At 43.1% G+C, this 24,999-nt stretch overlaps 1 protein-coding gene across 1 annotated transcript in view; it reads right to left on the bottom strand.

The window, feature by feature from the left end:
• Window positions 1–583: 583 nt before the first annotated feature.
• The window catches only part of vstm2a (V-set and transmembrane domain containing 2A), an 83,228-nt gene continuing 58,812 nt past the window's right edge, over window positions 584–24,999 (bottom strand). Inside the window, exons 4-5 of the mRNA XM_088322248.1 lie at window positions 17,996–18,332; window positions 584–1,695 (exon numbers count right to left, since the gene is read on the bottom strand). Coding sequence (XP_088178374.1) covers window positions 1,619–1,695; window positions 17,996–18,332 — 414 coding nt within the window. The 3' untranslated portion in view covers window positions 584–1,618. The remainder of the gene's footprint in view (window positions 1,696–17,995; window positions 18,333–24,999) is intronic.

Below are 24,999 nucleotides of genomic sequence, written 5' to 3'. Positions count from 1 at the left end.
GTGTCAATCATCCGTTAAATCGATCGCTATTGGCTGAAGTTATTCGGAGCCTCGGATAGGCTAGAGGGCCGAAACAAACCCTGCAATTGGCCGAAAAAGATGACTGAATAGCAATCTCGCTAAACTACGCCATAAAGAAACATGTTTCATTAGTCTGTATTTGTAAATATTTGACTCTCCTGGATTTACTACACTCACGGTTGTAAGAAGACCACGATTGCGTATCATTATTGAACGTGAGAACTTAGGTGAGCTATGCGGCTTTCTATTTTCCCGGTATCTTGTTTTAGAACGATCTTGATGTTGCTGTGATGAGTTGAGTGAATTTAACTCAATTCCAAGTGTTTATTCTCATATGCACAGTAAAGTTGCGAGCGAAAAAGAAAACAGAAACTAAGGAATGGTTGGCATTTCTTGAATCCCAAGACTTTAACCTTCCGAATGATGGAACGATGCATTTGAGTGACATCGTACGGACACCGCATCTGCACGTGTTCTCGACACGTATTTGCAAGCTTTGGGAATGTTAAGGGGGTAATCAGTTGGACTGAACCATCTGACTGTTTTGTCGACGTTCCCATTGTAGCGCCTTATAACCCGGTGCGCCTTATCTATGGAAGATATAGGACCAAAAATTATTTTTTGGGGGATGCGCCCTATAACCCGGTGCGCCCTATAGTGCGGAAAATACGGTAATTGTATATTTCTCACAAAGAAAGACCAACTAAAAAAAAATAAAAAAATCTTGGGTCGTAATAAACGATTTGCTGCGTGGTCAAATACCGGGAATTATTCATGAACTGTGACAACCATTTTTATTCATTCAGAGGGTGCAATACAAATAAAAATGGCAAGGACATGTTTTATCCCCCCCCCACATCAAAAGCTAGCACATTGAAATAAAGCTAAATCTGAAATACGGAAACACTGAACTCCAAGTGCTGACTCATGTTTAAATAATGCACTACGTACACTCCTCTCCTTGAAGCCTTGATCGACGAGCATGCACATTTCTAGCACAAACGAGATGTAAATGTATGCGCACTGGCTCTTTAAACAGCTTAAAGACAAATGTAACAAACCAAAGCTAACGGTAACAGTCAGGAACAAAATTCAGGTTTTTTTTTCCTTTTTTTTTTAATCGTTGTCAAAAAAGGGCCTATTCACAATGAAAAGCATGAGCTATGTATACGGCACAAACATGAACTCTAGGTGAGTCAAATAAAACAGATGTATATATAATTTTAGATATATATATATATTTATAACACAAATATAGATTCTTATTTTTTTCTGGTTTGACAAATGAAAACCCGACCCGGAACAGCCAAACCATAAGAAAGAGATTCCTCCGTTATCCAACAGGAGTCCGATCCCACATTGGAGCGTTGCGCCTCGGGTGATGCGAAGAGCACCGAAAGGTAATCCAGTTTTTTTTCTCGTAGTGGCGAATAATAATGTGCTCGGTGCAGGAGTAGTAGTGGCGGGGTTATGAGTCTATAGTGTGAAGTCCGCATGGAGGAAGGACGAAAAGAAAACAAGCAAATCTCTCGTTTACTTTAAGAGCGAACGTAGCAGACGTGAGATCTGGTTACAGTTCCTTGTACCCATCGGTGTTTTATAACAAGGCCTCCCTCACCAGACCGAAAGCCAGAAGGATGAGTGTTAGGAGGGGGCAGGCTGATATTCTTGAACCTGGGGAAAGAAGAAACACAGAAAGGGAAATCGGTCAAGTCGTGTTTATCTGTATAGCCCTTAGTCACAAAGAGTCTCACTTTTATGACACCATCACCTGATACTGTCAACATAAAATCTAGGTTATTCATATGCTATAGAATAGAAGTGTGTTTTAAGCTTAGATTTAAACATTTCCACTAAGGTTGCAGATCCAATCTCAGGGGAAAGAGCATTCCACAGCACAGGGGCCCGAAAATGGAGAACGCTTACGATCCTGCGGACCTCTTCTTGGCTCTTGGGATCACTAGTAGACCAGCATTTTCAGAAGGAAGGCTCCGGACCGGAACTAAGGGGGAAATTACATCTGAAAGATCTGGAGAAGCAATTCCATGAATGATTTGGTATATTTTGTATTCTACCAACAGAACCTTCAAATCACATCTTAAGCTAACAGGGAGCCAATGCAGGTTAGCTAAAATCTGGGTCATAGGATCAAACTTTCTTGTCTTAGTTAAAAGCCTCGCTGCTGTCATGATTACTGATTCAGGGGAAGCCGTCAGACCGTCCTGCAAACCTACGCTTTTGGTAGGCAAGCACCGTACCCTCCGACCATCACCTGCTCCGGTTTTTCCTGCCTGTTACCCGTTGCCGACCTGTTTCTGGACCCCTTTCTGCCCTGCTCTTCCGTCCCGGCCATCGACCTGTTTTGCCCTGTTTCCTGCCTGATACTTGTTGCCGACCTTTTTTCTGGACTCAATTACCGCCTTTGCTCCCCTATCCCGGCTAACGACCAGCTTTCCTGCCACCATCGGATCGTGGAAGCAAGCACTGCTCTGTATTTCAATAAAACTAAGTTTAACGAACGCTATTGGGTCATGTCCCCGTCTCTGGCTTGTGACAGCTGGAGCATTTTGTACCAGCTGAAGGCTCTTGATTTTGGACTCCGGGGGACCGGAGAGTAGTGCATTACAGTCATCGAGACGGGAGGTAACAAACGCGTGAATTATAATCTCCGCATCTGACTGAGACAGCATGGGACAAATTTTAGCAATGTTGCGAAGATGGAAGTAAGCGGTTCTACTAATATTCTTCACGTGTGTTTGAAAGGACAGATCGGGGTTAAAAAAGGGACACCTAATTTTTTAACTGAGTCGCTCTGGGTGATGTGACATTTGTCAATGTTCACAGCAGTTTTTGAGAACAAGTTATGTCATTTAGATGGACCAATAACTAATAGAATAGAATAGAATATACCTTTATTGTCATTGTTACAAAATGGGTTGAACATATTGTGACAACGAAATTGGACGTGGCACTCCAGCTTCACATTTAATATATTGAACCAACAGGGTTGGGTAGGGTTACTTTAACTGGATTACTTTCAATGACTTTTGGATTACTCCAATACCAAATATGCTAATAAAAGACAAAAGAAACTAAATATGAATAAAATGATGACTCACAACAGGTGGTAAGCTTTCTCTCCTGGCTTTGATCTTTTTGTTCTCCGGCAAAACCAACATAAAATACGACAGAAACAAAATTAAAATAAATCCAAACAGCTTGCCAACATCATTCTCATCTCATCTCATCTCATCAGCCGTACTGCTTATCCTCATTAGGGTCGCGGGGGGGCTGGAGCCCATCCCAGCCATCTCCGGGCAGTGGGCAGGGGACACCCTGAACTGGTTGCCAGCCAATCGCAGGGCACACAGGGACAGACAACTCATTCGCTCATTCACACCTAGGGAGAATTTGAACCGGCCAATTCACCTGAAATGCATGTTTTTGGAACGTAGGAAGAAACCGGAGTGCCCGGAGGAAAACCACGCAAGCACGGGGAGAACATACAAACTCCGCACAGGAGGTCTGGAGCTGGATTTGAACCCACGTCAGGTTCCCACGACATGAGCTGTGCCGCACAAGCGCTAACCACTGCCCCGCCGTGCTGCCCAAAATGGAGTCATTTGATTCCTATTTAGTTTCTTTTGTCTGAAGAGCTGTTCACTGTGTAATTAGCAAGACACGGTGTGTTGTTATTGAATCAATTTATTGTGAAGGTTGCAAAACTGAAGTAGTCCAGTAAGTGCCTCAGAACTGGTTTTAAACAAGCAGTAAATTAGTGTTGCTGAGTGAGTCTTTCAGTCTTTCTGAGCAAGTGCAGTGCGAAAAACAGCCTAAGGCAGATGAAAACCATTTAGCCTGTTAGAGAACCTATACAACTGACCTTCCTGTAAGCTAGTCCAGTATCTGGAGCATCATGTGTGGGTGTGATTAACCCCTTACGGTTCTTGTAAAATTCACCTGAAATGCCAATCCAAAGTCGTCTGATGTTATCTCCCAAATTGAAATGATCGCTGCAAGTGCTATTAACATTGAGTCATCCATGTCAAGGACTGGAAAAGTATCAGGACCCAAATGCACGACGTTTCTCACACAAGCTTTTATTTTACAGGGAATGGGGAGTCATGCACGTGAGGCAGCGGCCCGGCGTAGAAAGACAGGAAGCCAGATACCGACGAGATCGACACCAATTGCCCGAACAGATATCGGACTGATGGGGTCGATACCGGACAGGACGGGACAGACAGGATATATACTGAAACAGGATATCGAAATTAAACAGGACAAACTAAACGGGAAGGAAAAATGGAGAGAACAATGAACAGGATAAAATAAATGAAAACAATACCGGACAAGAAAAACCAACAAGGACCGAATCAGAACCCACGTCCTGCGGGGTAGAAGTTCGTTGACGGACTGAAAAAGTAAAAGTGAGAGCACTGAGCTTAAATAGACGGAAAGCCAATCAGTCAACTAGCCGCAGCTGGCGCCACACGGGCGGGGCCAATTGGGCACCATGGCAACTGTGACAATAGAGGTTTTATTCTCCCCTGATTATTTTTATTTTTTGCAATTAAATCCCTGCAGATGCATTTAGCATGAGTAGCTTAGCTGGAAAACAGGTGAGACAATAGCTAGAAGCCTTACTTTGTCAAATTTGATGAAAATCTGAAACGTAAACATTGTATTTTATACACATTTTCACAATGGTAGGTTAAGGCGCTTCCAAAACTGACCACTTGGAATCGACCAGTTTACAACACTAGAACCTTTGCAAATGGGGATTTTTCTCCGGCCAATTTTGTAGATATTGTGAAAGAGTATATGAAATATGAAAATGATATATAATGTGCTTGAAAAACTCCCCCATGTTTATTAGTTAAACATATCTTAATTGTTATTATTATTAGTTTTTCTATTTTTGTTTCTTTTATCATTTTTTTCTGTATTTCTGCTCCCTTAAAAGTTGTTAGTAGTGACTCTTTCATGCCAATTTTTCTTGTAATAATGCAATGCTAAATAAAAATCAATTATGATAGATTTTCATAAAAAAAAAAAACGGTCTCAAGCGCCCTCTACCAGACGAAAGTAGTACTACAGCTCTCTGATTGGGTGCACAATTATTTGTACTTATTTTTATCGATTTAACGTAAGGAGTGGCTCATAAATCAGGTGACACAACGAATCGATGTTCTAATGAGTTGCCAACACTAACACTTATACTCATCGATTTGTTGTTGCAGCCAAATTTTCAACAGTACTGAATTCCAAAAAACATCATGGCATTTTGTCTACTATGTCACCCCACCAGTCTCAGGGGAGCTTTAATGCGATTTGATCCTCCCCTCATTCTTCTTTTGTTGCGTATCCCAGGGGTGCGGATGATAGAACGAAACCTTTTCTTTTTCGTCCACATGATTCATTGTGCCAGTTAGAAATGTCACATCTTTTCAAAGCGTCCCGTTCCTTTTCTTCCGCAATGCCGTCACGCGATGTCTTTATCAATGCGTCCGTGACTCATTCGGATGCCGACTATCTTTACTTATAGTCAAGGCGAATGTGGAACTGAATTGCGTGCAGGAATGGGACTAATGACATGTTTGGGATAGACAGAATGGCCTGGAGCCCACATTGAAAATGAAAAGAGTGTTTCTATCAGCGATTCCGAACGTGAAAAATAAACTCCATTTTGTGTGAGGAATTTACAGCAGATTTAGGGATTTTATTTTGGCATTTTGAGTGATGGTTCTATTTCTGTCCCTCCTGTTGCATTGCGTTTCTCACAAATTTTATTGGAAGAAAGAGGAAGGGCTGCGCCCACGATCCGGTGTTCGCTGGACGCGGGAATCAGGTTACTCTCGTACTCGGATTGTGCTCCGAACACGGAAGTGTATCTTCTTCAAAGCGCTTTACAATGTGCTTCACACTTGCCCATTCACACACACTCTCACACACCAATAGGGAGTCAGCCTCCAAACGGTTTGAGGATAATCAAGATGCCAAATGGTAAATGGTCTGCATTTCTATAGCGCTTTTCAAGTCAATGAAGACCTCCCAAAGTGCTTTACAATGTGCTTTACACTCACACACCAATAGGGAGTCAGCCTCCAAACGGTTTGAGGATAATCAAGATGCCAAATGGTAATTGGTCTGCATTTCTATAGCGCTTTTCAAGTCAATGAAGACCTCTTAAAGCGCTTTACAATGTGCTTCACACGTACCCATTCACACACACTCAAACACCAATAGGGAGTCAGCCATGCAAGGTGCCTTCCTGCTTATGGGGGGCATTAGGGATTCAGTGTCTTGCCCATGGACACTTCGACATATAACACGGAGGAGCCGGGAATCGAACCTGCGACCTCTTGTTCCCAAGACGAGGACTCTACCTCCTGAGCTAATAGGGCAGCAGTTCTCAGGTCATCGAACCTCCTATGTGAAGTTTGCATGTTCTCTCTGTGCGGGCACTCCGGTTTCCTCCCACATTCCCAAAACATGCATGTCAAGTTAATTGGCCTACCAAATTGTTCCTCAGTGTGAATGAGCGAATGGCTGTATGTCTATGTCTCTGTGTGCCCTCTGATTGGCTGGCAACCGGTTGAGGGTGTCCCCTGCCCACTGCCGAAGATAGCTGGGATGGGCTCCAGAACCCCTGCGACCCTACTGAGGATAAGCGGTGCATATATTGGATGGAAGGATGGATATATATACCGTAAATTCCGGACTATAGAGCGCACCTGATTATAAGCCGCACCCACCACATTTTAAGAGGTAAACCGATTTTGTACATACGCAAGCCGCACATTTAAACATGTAACACAACCATAAAATTAACCCAAACCCGACTTCAAGTCCCGCGATTGAAACTAAATGTCCTTCATTAAAGTCCACAGTCCAAAAATCACAGCCGGCAAAATGAACGGAAAATGATACGGTACTTAAGGTTTAATGCAGACTGGCAGAGTCCGGGTCTCGTTGAAAGTAATCCAAGGAAAAAAGTGTATATTTCCAAAGGTAAGGGTGGGAAAAATATATCAGATGACCACATTTACTCACGCAACTCCTTTTTCATTAACCAACTTTTTACCCCCTCTTCTTTCCTTGTCCGTCCCTCACCTTTAGCGGTCCCCACTTAAACTCGGCACCCCGCGTTTGTTCCGCCCCTCCTTTTTCAGTCACCTGTGCAAAACATATCAGAATAAGTGTCTAAAATAAATACAAATACATACATTACAAAAATATACAGTTGCAAATACATATTTTACATGGGTTACACATATTTCGATATGGAGTTTCTAGCAGTATCATGCAGACCCTTCTATGTACCGGGAGAGTTAACTGTGGTCTTTGTGTTTGCTGTTTACTTTCCACCGCTAACCGTTTCACCGGATGCTAACGTTAGCATAGCGCTAAATCTCCTGCCCGCTGCTATCCATAAACAGCAGCTTGCACACCCCAACGGAGCTTTATCGTCGACGGCGACTTTAATCGGGCATGTTTATGGACTGTACTCCCAAATCCATTCAATTGTGGACTGAGCAATTCGGAAAAAAAACACTGGACTATGTGTAATGTACGATCAAACATCAAACATTCCGGTTGTATCCAGCAAATCTGTTTGAACCCGACCCCCCCCCCCCCCCCCCCCCCCCCCCCCCCCTGGAGGAAAACAAAGCCTACTTACAACAAAGTCAGTTAGTTCTTTGTTCCTTTATCTCATTGTTTCCTTATCCTCACTGTAAATGTGGAACTGGAGTCGTAGCATATCCATGTTGTAACAATGACAATAAAGAAAAGACGGTACACCGAGAGAGTTTTCAAAGCTTTGATAATAATAATATAGCTTTGACAGGGCAGTTAATGGTAGCGCATAAATTGGCCGCATCACTGAATAAGCCGCAGGGTTGAAAGTTAGGTAAAAAAGTAACGGCTTATAGTCCGGAATTTAGGGTATATATATACATATATATTTGACAGTGGAAGGTTCGGCGGCACTTAAAAAAACTTGAGTTTGAGACCCCCTGATGTAATCACCAAATCTGCTCTCATGACGATGTCCCGACACAAATAGAGAAATGAGCTTGCCCGCGAAAACACTTCAACTACAAAGTCTGGACAAACAATTTTCCCAAACAGCCGAATATTAGCAAATGGCCGCGGCAGAGGAGACGGACTTCAAACAAACCAGACAACACCATTTACGACGTCGGCAGACAATACGGGTGATAAGTCAAAGAGAAGCACGGCTCCCTTTTAGCCGGAAAGGGACCGTCAGGGACGGATCAAAGTGGCTTCAAACCAGACTGAGTTCCCTAAAGAGGTGATAGTGAGTCAGCTCATTGTCTAGATGACATTTTGGCAAACTTGAACATAATAGAAAAAAAATACAATTGTTACCGGCTAGAACCTGGACTAGACTCAGGGTTCCTCCAGTTTAAGGCAAGTTACTTTCGAGACTTTTTGAGACCTATTTAAAGTCTTTGGAAATCAAATGAAGACCAAGTTCAAGACCAACTTCGTCTATGTCCCAAGTTGCTATGTGTATTGCGGGCAATGTTCCCTGTCATTTTCCTTCCGGGTCTGAGCGTTCACACAAAGTCGGTGAGCAGCGCTTGAAACAACAGTGAGCAACGGCAATCCCAAGTGTGGCAACTAAGTCATTATCAAACATGTCCTAAAATTGACATCACGTTATATTTTGCTGAGTTTCCGGCAATGCAAAACAATTTTTCACTTTGAATGAATTGATTCATGTACGATTGCCTACAAACGTCATTTGTTTTTACAATTCTTTCACAAGATATCCATTTCTTTTTATTTCCTGATAGATTTTCTCGCATAATATTAGCATTTTGGGGGGCTTATTGAGTCAGTTTTAAGATACAGAACTGTACTTCATCACATTTTTGAGTGGAAGTACAATGTTGGCAACAAGATTCACTTGATATCATTGGAAATTATTTGAATGCAAAACAAAATTTTTCTTCTTTTTTCCGTGTTTTTTTCTCCTTTTTTATCATTTTTTTTTAAAGTCTCATTGTGTTTATTTTTTTCCGAGCTGTTACTTTTTTCTTTTTGTTCTCTATTTCCTTTTTTCCTACATTTCTTTCTTATCTTTTTTTTTCTGACTTTTTTCTAAATTTTTCCTTCGTTTTTTTCTCTTCCTTTGGTTTCTTTTTTTCTGAACTTTTTACTACTTTTTTATTTTGGTATTTTTTTCTTTTTTGGTCAATTCCTTTAAGTCATGTTGTGCATAATTCTACATAATATTTGGTCATTGAGGGATGAAAGAAGCAAAAACAACCCGAAGAGTCGTTTAGGACCCGAAAAAGCCGGTTCCTTTTAGTAAGCCGAGCCGGAGAAGCCGGTTCTCAACATACTCTACTAACTTTACCAACTTCGTTCTCCTTCGACTCGACTTCAAAATACCGCATTTAGGACACAACGTCAGGGGAACCCGTGTATTTTCCCCTTCATGCACTGTAACTTTGACTTAAGTCGCTTTTTATTTAGTAATTTCGAGCCCTGATTTTTGTGCGATGGCTCGAATTTCTTTTGCGCTGAGAATGTGCGAGCAGTGCGCAATTGCGCACAGCGCGCAGCTTAGAGGGAACACTGATTGCGGGTAGACCTAAGACATGTGTCTTCTCTGAAAAGCCCGACTGAAACCACATCACCGTTTTATAGTTCTATCAGTGTATTAATAATAAAAAAAAAACAATTCATTAATGTTACTATATCATTTATATCTATATATGGTAGATATGAACATTATTTTTGGGATGTCGAAAAATATCCGCACGTTGCCGCAAGTTTGATTTTGTATCGTGTGCACCTTTTTCCGAGTACAGGACAATACTGCAGTGCTTCGTTCTGCCACTACCGGCGTGTGGTGCTGTGAGAAGTCACCCAGCATCCACCCTGAAGAAGAAATCCGGCTACTACTTCCTAGTTCATGTTTAAACTGTATCTCCAGCGCACTAAGAACTTTGATGCTTTTATTGTTTAATATCTCATGCATCCATTTAATATGGTTGGTGTAAAGTGTAAAGAAGAAAGGGAGGTGGAATAAGAAAGCTTGATGCGGTTGAGAAAATGGTTGGATCGCCCTTTTTTTCTTTCTACCACGGAGGAGAAAATTCCCTAAATCTTAAAGGTCATCTTTCAAAAGTGAGTTAAACTTTATTTGAGTACAAAACAATACAGGTTACTTATTGTAAAGTAGGCTTAAACGTATTTGCTCAAAGGTGTGTATTTCTAATCAGTTGGCCCTTTTTGGCATCTCCTAGTTTTCCTTTCTTTGTTCAAAAGTGTTGGAACTGTCCCAGGGGGGGGGGGGGGGGGGGCAGAGGGGGTTTATTTTCCCGTTTCTATGTCTCAGTACTTCAATAAAACACAGCGCAGTGGGGGAAGGTTTTCAGAAAGGGCACGACCATCTAGACGAAAGGAACCTTTTCTTCAGCTGCAGCTGTCTGTGATTAGTCAATATTTTTTTAGCTCTCCCAAACGTAACTAGTCGCTTTAGACTCGACACTTATACATACTTCCATAAACCTTAAACATACAAAATTTTGCACTGAAGCAACTTACGAACAAATTAATCTTACAAACGATTGTCCAGAATAAGAGCTTGCTCTGTCCACTCCACGCATCGGCCCGGTATTGCAGTACCTCCGGGAACGGTGCATTCGTACTGATCGCTACTTGGCCCTGTGGCTAGGACCTTGACTCAGCCTCTTGGCTGGGAGCAAGTGTCTCGGCCTCTTGGCTTCGTAGTGTCTTATGATCTGACCGATAATGGATAATTGATAAAGAATATAGAACAATAAACCTCTACAAACACCCCGCCTATCTAGTTCGTAAGTAGGGCAGCTTCTGTCTATCTTACATTAGTTTGTATTTTTTAGTGTTTGTTATGTGAACACTTGGCTTTTTTATTATTTTCCATCATAGAATAGTCTGTCATTTTTCCATACATCCAAAAACCAGACGATTAAAAGGAGGACATAAAAAATATTTGCTGATTCATCAAACAATCGATGATGACAACAACTGACTCCAATTTTGCTGAATTCTTGCTAGAATTCCAGTGCTAAAAACCTCTCGCCGTCAGACAAGGTGCCCGTGGCTGCCATGGGTGTAAAACCCGCAGAGACACATTTATCAGTGTCAGCCACACAGCACAAGCGCCACGCGGCAACACGGTCGTCAGCATAACGTTCCCGTCTGATAATCTACGACACCGCAGCCCCGGGGTTTATTGAACTCGTTTCCATCATTCGCTAATAATCTATCTGCGTTTTGCTGCGAGGAGGTCTCGCCTGCCGGGAGCGTTACCGACTTCCACGAACCGTCGGCCCTCGGCAACATGATTGGCATTTAAAGGTGGGTCGGTAAAATGATGACTGAAATTAGTTTGATGGGAAGAGAAATGAAAAAAAATAGCGAGGTAATGAGAATTTCATCTCCTGAGGATAAAATGGAGACTTTTCGCCATACAAGGGCAGCTTCTGCTGAAGGGCATATGCAACATTTCATATGTAACTATAACAACACACTGTTGCTTTAAATTTGTCGGTAACATTTTGCAGAGGAATGCACCAATCCGGTTGAAAATATATTGTGTCCAATATTCTCTATTTTACATTCCTTTTGTATATTTATGTCATGATTACTGATTGGAATCATCTGATTGGCTCCCTGTCCCTATTTAAACCCTGTCCTGTCACTTTCCTGTTGTCAATCCGTCTGCAAACCTCTGTTTGTACAAGGCAAGCCTTTTTCGAACCTGACTCCCGTCTGTCCCGTTTTTTGCTCCCGTTTGTCTCCGGCTATGACTTAATTTGATCCTGACCACGTAAATGGTAAGTGGTCTGCATTTTATATAGCGCTTTTCAAGTCAATGAAGACATCCCAAAGCGCTTTACAATGTTCTTCACACTTACCCATTCACAGACACACTCACACACCAATAGGGAGTCAGCCTCCAAACGTTTTGAGGATAATTAAGATGCTAAATGGTAAATGGTCTGCATTTCTATAGCACTTTTCAAGTCAATGGAGACCTCCCAACGCGCTTTACAATGTGCTTTACACTTACCCATACACACACACTCACACACCAATAGGGAGTCAGCCTCCAAACGTTTTGAGGATAATCAAGATGCTAATTGGTAAATGGTCTGCATTTCTATAGCGCTTTACAAGCCATTAAAGACCTCCCAAAGCGCTTTACAATGTGCTTTACACTTACCCATACACACACACTCACACACCAATAGGGAGTCAGCCTCCAAACGTTTTGAGGATAATTAAGATGCTAAATGGTAAATGGTCTGCATTTCTATAGCACTTTTCAAGTCAATGGAGACCTCCCAACGCGCTTTACAAAGTGTTTTACACTTACCCATTCACACACACACTCACACACCAATCGGGAGTCAGCCTCCAAACGTTTTGAGGATAATTAAGATGCTAAATGGTAAATGGTCTGCATTTCTATAGCACTTTTCAAGTCAATGGAGACCTCCCAACGCGCTTTACAATGTGCTTTACACTTACCCATTCACACACACACTCACACACCAATAGGGAGTCAGCCTCCAAACGTTTTGAGGATAATCAAGATGCTAATTGGTAAATGGTCTGCATTTCTATAGCACTTTAGAAGTCATTAAAGACCTCCCAAAGCGCTTTACAATGTGCTTTACACTTACCCATTCACACACACACGCACACACCAATAGGGAGTCAGTCAAACGTTTTGAGGATAATCAAGATGCTAAATGCTAAATGGTCTGCATTTCTATACAAGTCCAATAGGCATTAGGGATTCAGTGTATTGCCCATGGACACTTCGACATATAACACAGAGGAGCCGGGAATCGAGCCTTGATCCCAAGACGAGTGCTCGACCTCCTGAGCTAGAGAAGGTATGAAACTGACTTGCTAGTCGTAACCTTCCAGTGTGAAAATATACAGTGAAGATGCAACTTCCGAAATGATAGCCTTTAAGACCATGCAGACCAAAACAAACCGGCAAAGGAAAAGCCACATCTGAAACTGTCTAACAAAAGAAATAGATTCTTAATGGCAAAAGAAAACAGACTGCTCTCCCGTCCCGGCTTATGACCCATTTTTGATCCCGACTCCGTCTACTCTCCTGTCTTGGCCTACGACTCGTTTCCGACCCCGACCACGCTGTCTCGGCTTACGACCTCCTTTTGTCCCCGACTACGTCTACTCTCCCGTTCTGGCTTACGACTTGTTTCCGACCCCGACCACGCTTTGCTCTTCCAGTCCCGGCTACCGACTCGTTTCCGACCCCGACCACGCTTTGCTTTCCCAGTCCCGGCTACCGACCCGTTTTTCCGTCCCTGACGTCGCCATTGCTTGCTACAGAAGATCCACTTCCGTGTTCCGATCACTTGCTTCCTGCACCCAGCGAACACCGGATCGTGAGCACAGCCCTTCCTCTTTCTTTCGATCAAATTTTTGGAAAACATTACGCAATTGGGTCCTGTTTCCGTTCTGGTCCTGACAATTTAATGTCCAAGGTCCATGCACGCCACTTGGTGATTGCCTGTTTCTGCTTTTTCAAAGGTTGCTTTTATCATTATTTGCATAATTGCTCGAAACTAATATTGTATTTTCAAAGATTGGAAAGTGCTTTTAAATGCTTGAAATTGTGGCCATGTTTCACAAATCTGCTTAAAAATGATGCGTTAACTGCAGCTGGCATTAGTTTGTATGGCATCGTCCTATGAAGCACCATCGCCTTCTAAGAGTCACGGGAACAAGTGCATGCTAGATCTAAACAGGGTATTATGAAATGTGTACTGTATTATCAATTGTCTGAAGCGCTTATCCTCAGTAGGATCACGGGGGGGCTGGAGCACATCCCAGCTATCTTCGGGCAGTGGACAGGGGACACAGAGACAGACAACTCACTCGCTCGTTCATACCTAGGGACATTTTGGACCGGCCTGGGTGGCAGCAGCTGGAGCTTGTTGAGTATTTAAACTCTGTCCAGTCAGTCCCCTTTTGTCGGTCCGTCTGCGAATCTCCGTTTTTACACGGCAAGCCCTTTTTCGCCTGTCTTGTTTTTTGCTCCCATTTGTCTCCCACTACAATGATCTCAACCACGTCTGCTCTCCCGTCCCGAATTACGACCTGTTTTGACATCGACCACGTCTGTTCTCCCGTGCCTAATAACGACCCATTTTCTGATATCGACCACGTTTTTGCTCTTCCACCCCAGCAACTGACCCGTTTTTTTTCACACTTGACACTCGCCACCTGCTCCCCGTGACCAGCGATCTCCGGATCGTGTGTGCACTCCTTTCCCTTCTTCCCAATCAAACTGAGAAACGTTACGCAAGTGGGTTCTGTCTCCGTTCTGGTCCTGACATAATCAAGCTCATTTTCTTGTGCAGCACAACAGACAAGAGGAAACAATGTCCTGGAAATTCGTTTTTGTTTAAATAGAAGTAAAATCCATTTTTAAGAATATTCCCGTAAACGAATCCCTGTTCCATTATTTCATATAAACCAACGATGCGAGACCACGACTATCTAATTGGCGAAGGGAATCACAATTTGATCCGATTCATAGGTGACTGAGTTCATTCGCAGTGTGCGTGCATAAATAGTCTGACGGATTTAATGGAGATGACTGAAGTGTGGAAAACCCTCAGAAGTGAAACATTTCCATTTTTGTTCTCCCGGACTCAAACGCCAGCCTGGCATTTATCCGACCACACAGCGCTCCCGTTTGTTCCTATTTTCTGCACCTATGCACTCGATTCCCTTCGGACTGATCAAGACTCTCAGTGTGACTGTAACCTATAACTGTTTTTTTAAAGCCAGGGCTAGGGTTGCATAAAAAAATACGATAGCAAAACATTGTCAGGACCAGAACGGGGACAGGACCCAATCGCGTAACGTTTGTCACGAGTTTATTGAGATAGAGAGAGGAAGGGCAGCGGGAAGCCAGTCTCAATCAGATTGGGTTCAAAACACGGAAATGGATCTTCCCTAGCGGGCGATGGCGGTGTCAGGGACGGAAAAACAGGTCGATAGCCGGGACAGGAGTGCAAAAACGTGGTCAGGATCGGAATCGAGTCGTAAGCCAGGACGGGAGAGTAGATCTAGTCAGGATCAAAAATGGGTCGTAAGCCAGTACGGGAGAGCAGACGTGGTCGGGATTAGAACAGGGCGTAGCCGGGACACACGGGAGCAAAAATCGGGACAGGTGGGAGTCAGGGTCGAAAAAGGCTTGCCTAGTGTACACTGAGGTTCGCAGACGGACTGACAAATGGGACAGACGTGGTCGGGGACCAAAAGAGGTCGAAAGCTGGGACAGGAGCACAGACGTGGTCAAGATTAAAAACGGGTCGAAGCCGGGGGACAGATGGGAGCAGAAAACGGAACAGGTTGGATTCAGGGTCGAAAAAGGCTTGCCTAGTATACACTGAGGTTAGCAGACGGACTTACAACAGGGGACTGACAGGACTGGGTTCAAATAGTGACAGGGAGCCAATCAGAACCCGCGGCGGTTGGAGCCAAATGAGACAAATATGGCAAACATAAGATACCCAGATCTTATCCCCTAGACCCCTAGGGATGCTGTCAACGCATGAAAAGGAATTCGCTTTTATCTTATCAAATTGTTTTTCTTACAGTACGAACCAACCGAATCATTGATGTTATTGTGCCGGGCCGCACGAATATTGTCACACATTAAACCGGTTCACGAGGTTATGAACTAAATGAAAACAAAGACATTGTGGGAAGTAATTTGGTTGTTCTGAACTGAATGAAGAGAAAGGCTTTTTGGCCACACATAATGTCAAAATGTTTGTCACCTACAATAATTAGTTTGAGCTGAAGAAAATGTGAAAGAAAATTCTCTCCACTCTAACATATCTAGGACCTTGCCTGTGCGGTCTAGCGTCTTTCATTAGGGTTTACACTGGTGGTGTACCGTGGGATTTATTTCAATGAAAAAAAAAATGTGCATTGGGTTAAAAAAAATGGTTACCTGCATCTACCAGGGTGACCTCTGAAAATACTTATAGTGCTGGGTCATTGTTATTTTCTAGTATTATGTTTTTTTAGGAGTTGCCTGTGTCTATTTAACTCATAGTAACAACATAGTGTCACGGTTGCCATGGCGCCCAATTGAACCCGCCCGTGTGGCACCAACTGCGGCTTATTAACAGATTGGCTTTCCGTCTTTTTAAGTTCAGTGCGCTCTCTCTTACTTTGTCAGTCCGTCAACGAACTTCTGCCCCACAAGACGTGGGTTTCGACTCGGTCCTGTCCCAGTTGGTATTTCCTGTACGGTATTGTTCCCGTTTATTTTGTCCTCTTTAATATCGGTTTTCAGTTTAGTGTCTGTCTATTTTTGTCCTGTTTATTATTTTCTCCAGTTTTCGTTCCCGTCTAGTTTGTCCTGTTAATTTCCATATCCTGATTCATTATCTATCCTGTCTGTCCCGTCTTGTCCGGTATCGACCCCTTCTGTCCGATATCAACTCGGGCAATTAGAATCGATCCCGTCGGTCTCTGGCTTCCTGTCTTTCCACGCCAAATCGCTGCCTAACGTGCCTGACTCCCCATTTCCCGGAAAATAAAAAGCTTGTGAGAATGGCACACGTTTGGGTTCTGATCCTGTTCTGGTTCATGACACATAGTAATAATAAGATGCATATAAAATTGGGGGCCCTTTGCGCCAATTAGTAACAAAAAGTAACCCTCATTTTGAAATAGTTTGGAGACCCCTGGTTTAATTGATAGAGTTCAGTGCTCCTCCCGCTGCAGTCCGGGATCGATTCCCGTTGCATCCAATGCTATTAAATTGTGACCAACCACCCATGTCCATAGCAGTTGTTTAGGGTTCAGTTTTCCTACCGGTATTGGTCCCGTCGCCACCGTTTTTATGCAATTGTGGTGAGTGATAAAATGTTTTCATATTTGCCAGTTTTTGTCCGTGTCTAATGAACGACGGATCACCAGGCACACCTTGAAATTTCTGGTCCATTTGGGGGTTTTACAGTCCGGAAATTACGGTAATCTGCAATAAATCTTCCACCTCTTCAGTTCCCATGTGTGTTTTGAAGGATTTTATACATTTGACTATAAAGGGTTTTATACGATCGAATACAAATTACAGTTAAAGCAAAAGATATTCACTGGCTGGGCTGTGGTGCGAGGTCAGGGCACCCTGGTAGAAAATGTTGTTTACAGGAACGGCGGGAACGGGACCTAAGGCTGATAACAAGGACAGTACAAACATCTTCTTTGTTCCTTTATCTCTTTATTTTCCTTATATCTTCACTGTAAAATGTGGTACTGGAGTGCCACGTCCAATTTTGTTGTCATAATATATCCCATGTTGTAACAATGACAATAAAGGTATATTCTATTCTATTCTATTCTATAAGATAATCAGCATACCCAGACTGCTCTGTGTTGTTTTCAGTATTCCAGGCATCACGACGCTCTTTGACAAGATGGTGAAGCCCATGGGAGGAGTCGGCACACCATTATGCGGGGAGAAGATGGCCAATAAGAGAGAGCGAAATGATTTCAGAAGAAGGCTTCACACAGACTCAAATGTCGCTAATAAATTGTTAAAAAAATAAATATGCCCAGTGTGAAAATGTCGGCTCTCTTGTTCATCATTTCCGTCAAGAAACGAGAGCGCATAAATTGTTGAATTGAACAATTTGCTAAACGCTACATTTTGATATTAATTCCCAACACTCTGAACGCGGAAGTGGCACTTCCGCAGCGAGCGATGGCGGTGTCGGGAGCGGAAAAAACAGGTTAGTAGCCGGGACGGGAGAGCAAAAACGTGGTCGAGATCAGAAAACGGGTCGAAGCCGGGAAACAGACGGGAGCCGAAACAGGAGTGAGTCAGGGTCGAAAAGCTTGCCTAGTGTAGTCTGTTTACGAGTATGTCTGATACCTGAGCTGTGGTTTTGTTTGTCTGTATCGGAGGACGTGTGAGACGAAGAGGACGAGTCCACCCTCTGATCCGAACTCATTCCGTCTTGGCCCAAAGGCGATGTGGACTTTCTGGATTTCTTGTCGGTCAGGTGCAGCGGGGAACTTTTCTTGGGAGGCTGTAGGGGGCGCCGGACTCTAGCAGAAGCGTTGACCCTCAGCCAGGCTTGGGCTTTGTAATCCACAATCTCTCCGTAGTTGGCTTGAGTCACCCGACACTCGTACTGGCCTTCGTCGCTCTTGCTGACCCTGGAGATCTGGAGCTTGTGGGAGATGTCGTTCCCCTGGACTTTAACTGTCTGTAGGAGAAACAACCAGAAGACAAACGTCATGGCTCTGAAAGGTGCTCCAGAGATCTCATTTTCTATCTATCTACAGGGTTGGGTAGGGTTACTTTAACTGGATTACTTTCAATGACTTTTGGATGACTCCAATACCAAATATGCAAATAAAAGACAAAATAAACTCAATATTAATAAAATGATGACTCACAACACATGTTAAGCTTTCTCTCCTGGCTTTGATCTCTTGGATCTCCGGCAAAACTAACATCAAATGCGACAGAAACCAAATGAAAATAAATCCAAACAGCTTGCCGATCATGTTTGCCGTTTCATGTATTCCAGGCGCAACATTTAGTAATTGTATTCATATTTAGTTTATTTTGTCTTTTATGAGCATATTTGGTATTGGAGTAATCCAAAAGTAATTGAAAGTAATCGAGTCAAAGTAGCCCTACCCAACCCTATCTATCTACATGACGGCGACAAAATATCATCTAAAGTGGATTGTTTCGAAACGGAAACGCTCTCTACATGAATGGAGGTGGTGTAACCCTGGGCACAAAGATTTCCATCTGCTTCAGGGATGTCGAACTTTTGGCCTAGCGTGTGACGTCATCCGCTCCGCTGTGGCTAACCTACAACACAGCACCCCGAGGCCATCCTGTTAATCGACACTGCCTGCTGTCTTTATGATTTTATTTTTCAACACAAGGAAACTTCCCTACAGGCAGGGTTGGGTAGGGTTACTTTAACTTGATTACTTTCAATTACTTTTGGATGACTCCAATACCAAATATGCTAATAAAAGGCAAAAGAAACTAAACAGGAATAAAATGATGACTCACAACATGTGGTAAGCTTTCTCTCCTGGCTTTGATCTCTTTGATCTCCGGCAAAACGAACATGAAATGCAACAGAAACAAAATGAAAATAAATCTAAACAGCTTGCAGACATCATTTTTGCCGTTACTCCTCAAGCAGTCTGGCGTGGAAAGACAGGAAGCCAGAGGCAGACAAGATCGATACCAATTGCCCGAGGTGATATCGGACTGATAGGGTCGATACCGGACAGGGCGGGACGGACAGGAATGATAATGAAACAGGATACAGGATGACTGCTATTGGAGTCATCCAAAAGTAATTGAAAGTAATCCAGTCGAAGTAACCCTACCCAACCCTGTCTATCTATCTATCTACCTTGGTCATATCCCTCAAGAGGGGGTGACCGACAGCAAGACAAAAAAAAGGGAAATAGTAGTAAAAAAACACCAATTTTTGGACCATGGCCTGCCCAAACACCCAAATAAGTTAGGCACCTCTGTACCTAAGTTGGTATTGTGGAATAAAGGTAGAAAGATCTGGAAGGTGTGTAACTGACAGGACTTTGGCTGGGTCAAGGCGACTCCAACTCTTTGCTTAACTGATAAGAATTTGGACTCCAACTATGTGCTTAACTGATAAGAATTTGGCTGGGTCAGGGCAACTCCAACTATTTCTGGGATATTGCATAGTTTCGGAGAATCGAGCGCCAGGCTAGAGAAAAACAACACGTCATCGCTGACCGAAGACAGTATAAATGCCACTGTCGCCGGGACAACTCTGGAACACGACTGAATGTTCGGATGAAATAAACAACGTGTCCCCCTCTCCTTCTAACTCTCTCTGCTGTGTTGTGTATGTTTTGGGGTGGGGCCGATAGACGTCCTGCTCCGAAATTGGTCATGCATTCGTCCCTCCAGATGAAACGGGACAGAAGAAAACGGCCATGTCACTCAGGTCAAGGTGACACAACACACTCTTCTGTTCAAAAGCAGGGCCTGACAGCTTTCGCTGGTTTACCTCTGCTGTATCATAGAACACATCCAAACATCCCACTATCCTTATCCAACACCTCTCCACTCATTTCGATCACCAACAAGAGCTCTAGCTTCCACTACATTTCAGCCTCTTTCCTGTAGTGCATACGTAACACGATCCATCCACGTCAATCACGGCCTTCCTCTTGGTCTCCTTCCATTTACTACTGCTCTGTAGATCCTCTTCAACATCCTTTCCAGACGTCCAAACCAACCGAGTACTCCCTCATCCACGCTTGCTCAGTTCCACTACTACTCCAGTTCTGCCTCTCACGATTTCATTGTCACTCCTAACATACTCCTCAAACAGTTCATCTCAAAAACATTTAATTCCCCTTCTATAATCTGCGTTCAGGCTCCAAGTCCCTAAATTATTACAGTCCAAATTATTAAAATTAGATGATTTTGTCAAATTTTTCACTGCACAACTGCTATTTAAGGTCAACAAAAACATCGTGCCAGAAAACATCCATAAATTATTCATTCGGAAGGAGGGAAATTATAACTTGAGGGGTTCTGGTGAATTCATAACTCCAAAGGTGAGAACCACCAGGAAAAGTATGTGTGTGTCTGTGTGTGGAGTCAAACTTTGGAACAATGTCCAACTATTCAGGTGTTCAAATTTGAATCCCAAAGGTGAGAACCACTAGGAAAATTATGTGTGTGTCTGTGTGTGGAGTCAAAATTTGGAACAATGTCCAACTATTCAGGTGTTCAAATTTGAATCCCAAAGGTGGGAACCACCAGAAAATGCGGTATGAATGATACTAGAGATTGTAAATACTGCGTTTACAACTATAGTGAACCTTATTGTTATTGTTACTATTGTTATATCATAACTGTTATTATCAACATGATTACAATTGTTGTTATATCATTGGTGTATTTAATAGGGAAGATGAAAGGGTAGGGAAAATTAGCATTTGCTTCTTACTACCCCTTTTCGAACATATTATGTAACATTATTTTGTTAAGTTATTGTTTTTATTCTGTTTTTATTTTAATGTTTGAATGCACCATCCCCATCCCCTCTTATCATCCATACTCATGCCCTCCTCAGAGCAACCAAAACCTTGCTTCCTTGATTCACTCTGTGCCATACCTCGCATTCCATTCCAACAACTGCAGCCACATCTCAACCCAAGTACCTAAAGCTTTTCAATATATTCCATGCAACCTTATTACCATCACGTGAGTCTTCTCAACATTCACACATAACTTATTTCTATCACCTACTCTTCCAAACTCCATGACCGACCTTTTCAACGTTTCCTCATTTCTGCAAAAGTTTCACATTATATTGTTATAATGAACAATTTTCTGTCTTGTCTATCCGAATACTTCCACGGATGCTGAAAATGATGGAGTGTTGCTTAGCAGAGAGCATGCATGCAAGTTTAGTGCAGGGAAGGAAGATGATTGAATGACTGGAAGCCATTTGATGCTTATAATACCCTCCCTGTATATTCTGCTGATTAGCTCTTTAGGAAGACCGTGTTTGGAAATCAGTCGCTATTGTGTATGCGCAGCATGCCTCGGTGCATCACCGAGGGGTTTAATATAGTCGGGCGCCTCCACATTTGCAACTCTGGAGTTAGTATTTAGAGCATTCATTTTCCTAATGCGTTTTCTGGATTGGTTATTGTGAAGTTGCTTAAGAATGTTCTATATATATATATTTTGTGTACCGTATTTTCCGCACTATAAGGTGCACCTAAAAGTCCGCGGTGTATGCTGGGATTTATTTACCGGCGTTTCATTGGCTAACCAATGTGTCAATCATCAGTTGAATCGATCACTATTGGCTAAAGTTATTCAGAGGTCAAGGGGCGGATCCTTTTTATCATTTACAGGCTGGCATTGGCTTGAACGGCAACACAAAGCCTGCAATTGGCCAAAAAAGATGGATGTTTATGGCAGGTGGCTGACGGCATAGAGAAAGCATTTTTTTCTATTCTGTGTTTGAAATTATTTTATTCTCCTGGATTTACTACCCTCACGGATTTAAGAGGACATTGGCTGCACATTATTATGAACACAACGACTTCGGTGAGCAACTCCGGCTATATATTATCCCTGTATCTTGTTTCAGACTGAACTCGATGTTTCTGTGATAAGCGGTGCAGATAATGGATGGAATGGAGTGTCTGTTTTTAAATTCAACTCAATTGTTTATTGTCATATGCACAGTAAAGTTGCGAGCGAAAAAGAAAATAGATACTAAGGAATGGTTAGCATTTCTTGAATCCCAAGACTTTAACCTTCCGAATGATGGAACGATGCATTTGAGTGACATCGTACGGACACCGCATCCGCACGTGTTCTCGACACATATTTGCGTCTTTGCAAGCTTTCTTTCGGAATGTTAAGGGGGTAATAAGTTGGACTTAACTATCTGACTGTTTTGTCCACGTTCCCATTGTAGCGCCTTATAATCCGGTGCTTCTTATCTATGTCAAAAATAGGACCAAAAACTATTTTTTCGGGGTGCGCCCTATAACCCGGTGCGCCTAATAGTGCGGAAAATACGGTATTTCTCTGAACATTCCCCTACTATTCACTGTCTATATATCTTTTGCTGTTCTAGTTTAATGTCCACCCAATGATGTGTCAGTCTAAAGTCCACCATACTTGTCCTAAATAAAGCCAGCTGAGGCGAGGAAGAAGCAGGAGGACGATTGTGGAGCCGAGAACACATCCCCTGTGTTTCTCCCCGTTTCTCCCCCGCTGCAGCGGAACGAAAATGTATATTGTCGTTACCTGAATTCCTTTTTAGATCTGATGAACGGCCACACGGGGTTTGCCCATAATTTGGACCTCACAGTTATGATTTGGATCAGTTGTGTATTTGAAAGGATGAGGTATACTCTGTCGAGACCAGGGCAAAAACAGGAACCATTTGCGTATGTTTCTCTGTTTTATTGGGAAGAAGGAAAGGGATTGCACACACGATCAGGTGATCGCTGGTCGCGGGAGCAGATCACTCTTGAAGGATTTTAGACATTTGACTATAAAGGATTTTATACGATTGAATACAAGTTACATGTATTGAGTTTAATGCAAGATATTCACTGACTGGGCTTTAGTTCAATGACAGGTCACGCTGTTCCAAATATAGAATATTTTGACTAGATAGATAGATGTGTCACAATTACCCGGATCGGGAACACCTGTGTTCAGGATTTGGCGCCAACAGCCAGGACAGCTGATTGGCGCACCCTGTACATTTAAATCCCCAGCTTCCGGTAACACTTAGTCCGATTGTACTATGCGATCTGTTGCCATCTGCTCAGAAAGCCCGTACCTCCAACTCTTTGCCTGCCTCCTGTTTTTCTACCTGATCTCCGTTGCCGACCCGTTTCCGAATTTGCCTACGACCTGCCCTGCCCGCCTGACTCCTGATCTCTCTTCCGAACAAAACGACTCCCTTCTTCTCCAGCCCCGACCGACAACACGACGACTACGCCTGTCCGCGACCATTCCCGCCTGTCAAGTCTCGACAATCCGTCAAACAACGGATCGAAGATTCACGTCTTGTCATTCCTTCCTTCCAATAAAAACCAAGAAACGAGTGCAAGTGATCTCAGTTTTCCTTCCGTCCCGCCTGACAAGATGGATACTTTATTCATCCCCTTAGGGAAATTCACAGATAACAGGACTCTGACGGAGGACGGCGGGCATTGTTTTGAGAACACGGCCCTGATGACGTAGAAACGCTAGGCGTTGTTTTGAGAAGCCCCACGTTCGGCTTTCTTGGCACGCCCATGGGAGGAGCCGGCACACCATCTTGCGGGGAGACGTGGGCCAAGAAGAAAAAAAAGCTAAAGGACTTCAGAAGGGGGCTTCCCAGAGACCCCAAAGACACTAATTTTCGATGGAGAACATTTAGTTAAATTATTACTGGAATTATTTCTGCCCCGAAAATGTCGGCTTTCCTGTTCATCTTTTCCGTCAAGAAATGAGCGTGCATAAATTGTTTTTGGTTAATGGAGTCAGATAACTCATTCGAACAATTTGGTAAACGATACATTTTGATATTGATTCCCAACACTCTGAATGCGGAAGTGGCACTTCCGTGGCGAGCGATGGCGATGTCGGGAGCGGAAAAAACAGGTCAGTAGCTGGAACGGGAGAGCAAAAACGTGGTCAAGATCATAAAATGGGTCGAAACCGGGAAACAGACGGGAGCCAAAACAGGAGTGAGTCAGCGTCGAAAAGCGTGAACTTAAGTTTGCCGACGGACTGACAACAGGTGACAGATAGACGAGGGTTTAAATAGTGACAGGGAGCCAATCAGAATCCGAGGCAGTTGGCGCCAAAGGAGCGGGCACAGGTGCCTCGCATCAGTAATCATGACATAATCGATTTGTTTTTGTTTTTTTTGTTTTACTTTTTGACCGAATGGCAACGTTTTTGTTCAATAGTTAAATCGTCAATGACAGGGTAAAATATCTGTGGAGAATATATCGCTGATAGATACCTGTTTTCTTGTTTTATGCTGCTCATACTGAATGGATATAATGTGTTTTGCAAATGGCACACTTTTGTGGAATACCCTATTATCTCATTTGTTTTTATCCTCAACATCTTCCTCCTCTTGATAGATAGATAGATAGATACTTCTGCGAACCTCAGTTTAACACTAGGCAAGCCTTTTTCTACCCTGACTCCAACCTGTCCTGTTTTTTGATCCTGTCTATTCCCTGGCTTCGACCCGTTTTTGATCCTGACCATGTGTACTCTCCTGTCCGGGCTCTTGACTTATTTTGGTCCCCGACCACGTCTACTCTCCTTTCCTGGTTTACAACTCGCTTCCGACCCTGATG

This window comes from Urocampus carinirostris, chromosome 18 (assembly GCF_059441175.1).
Source record: "Urocampus carinirostris isolate Australia breed hairy pipefish chromosome 18, RoL_Ucar_1.0, whole genome shotgun sequence".
Taxonomy (NCBI): domain Eukaryota; kingdom Metazoa; phylum Chordata; class Actinopteri; order Syngnathiformes; family Syngnathidae; genus Urocampus; species Urocampus carinirostris.
This window is presented reverse-complemented; position numbering and strand designations above follow the sequence as displayed.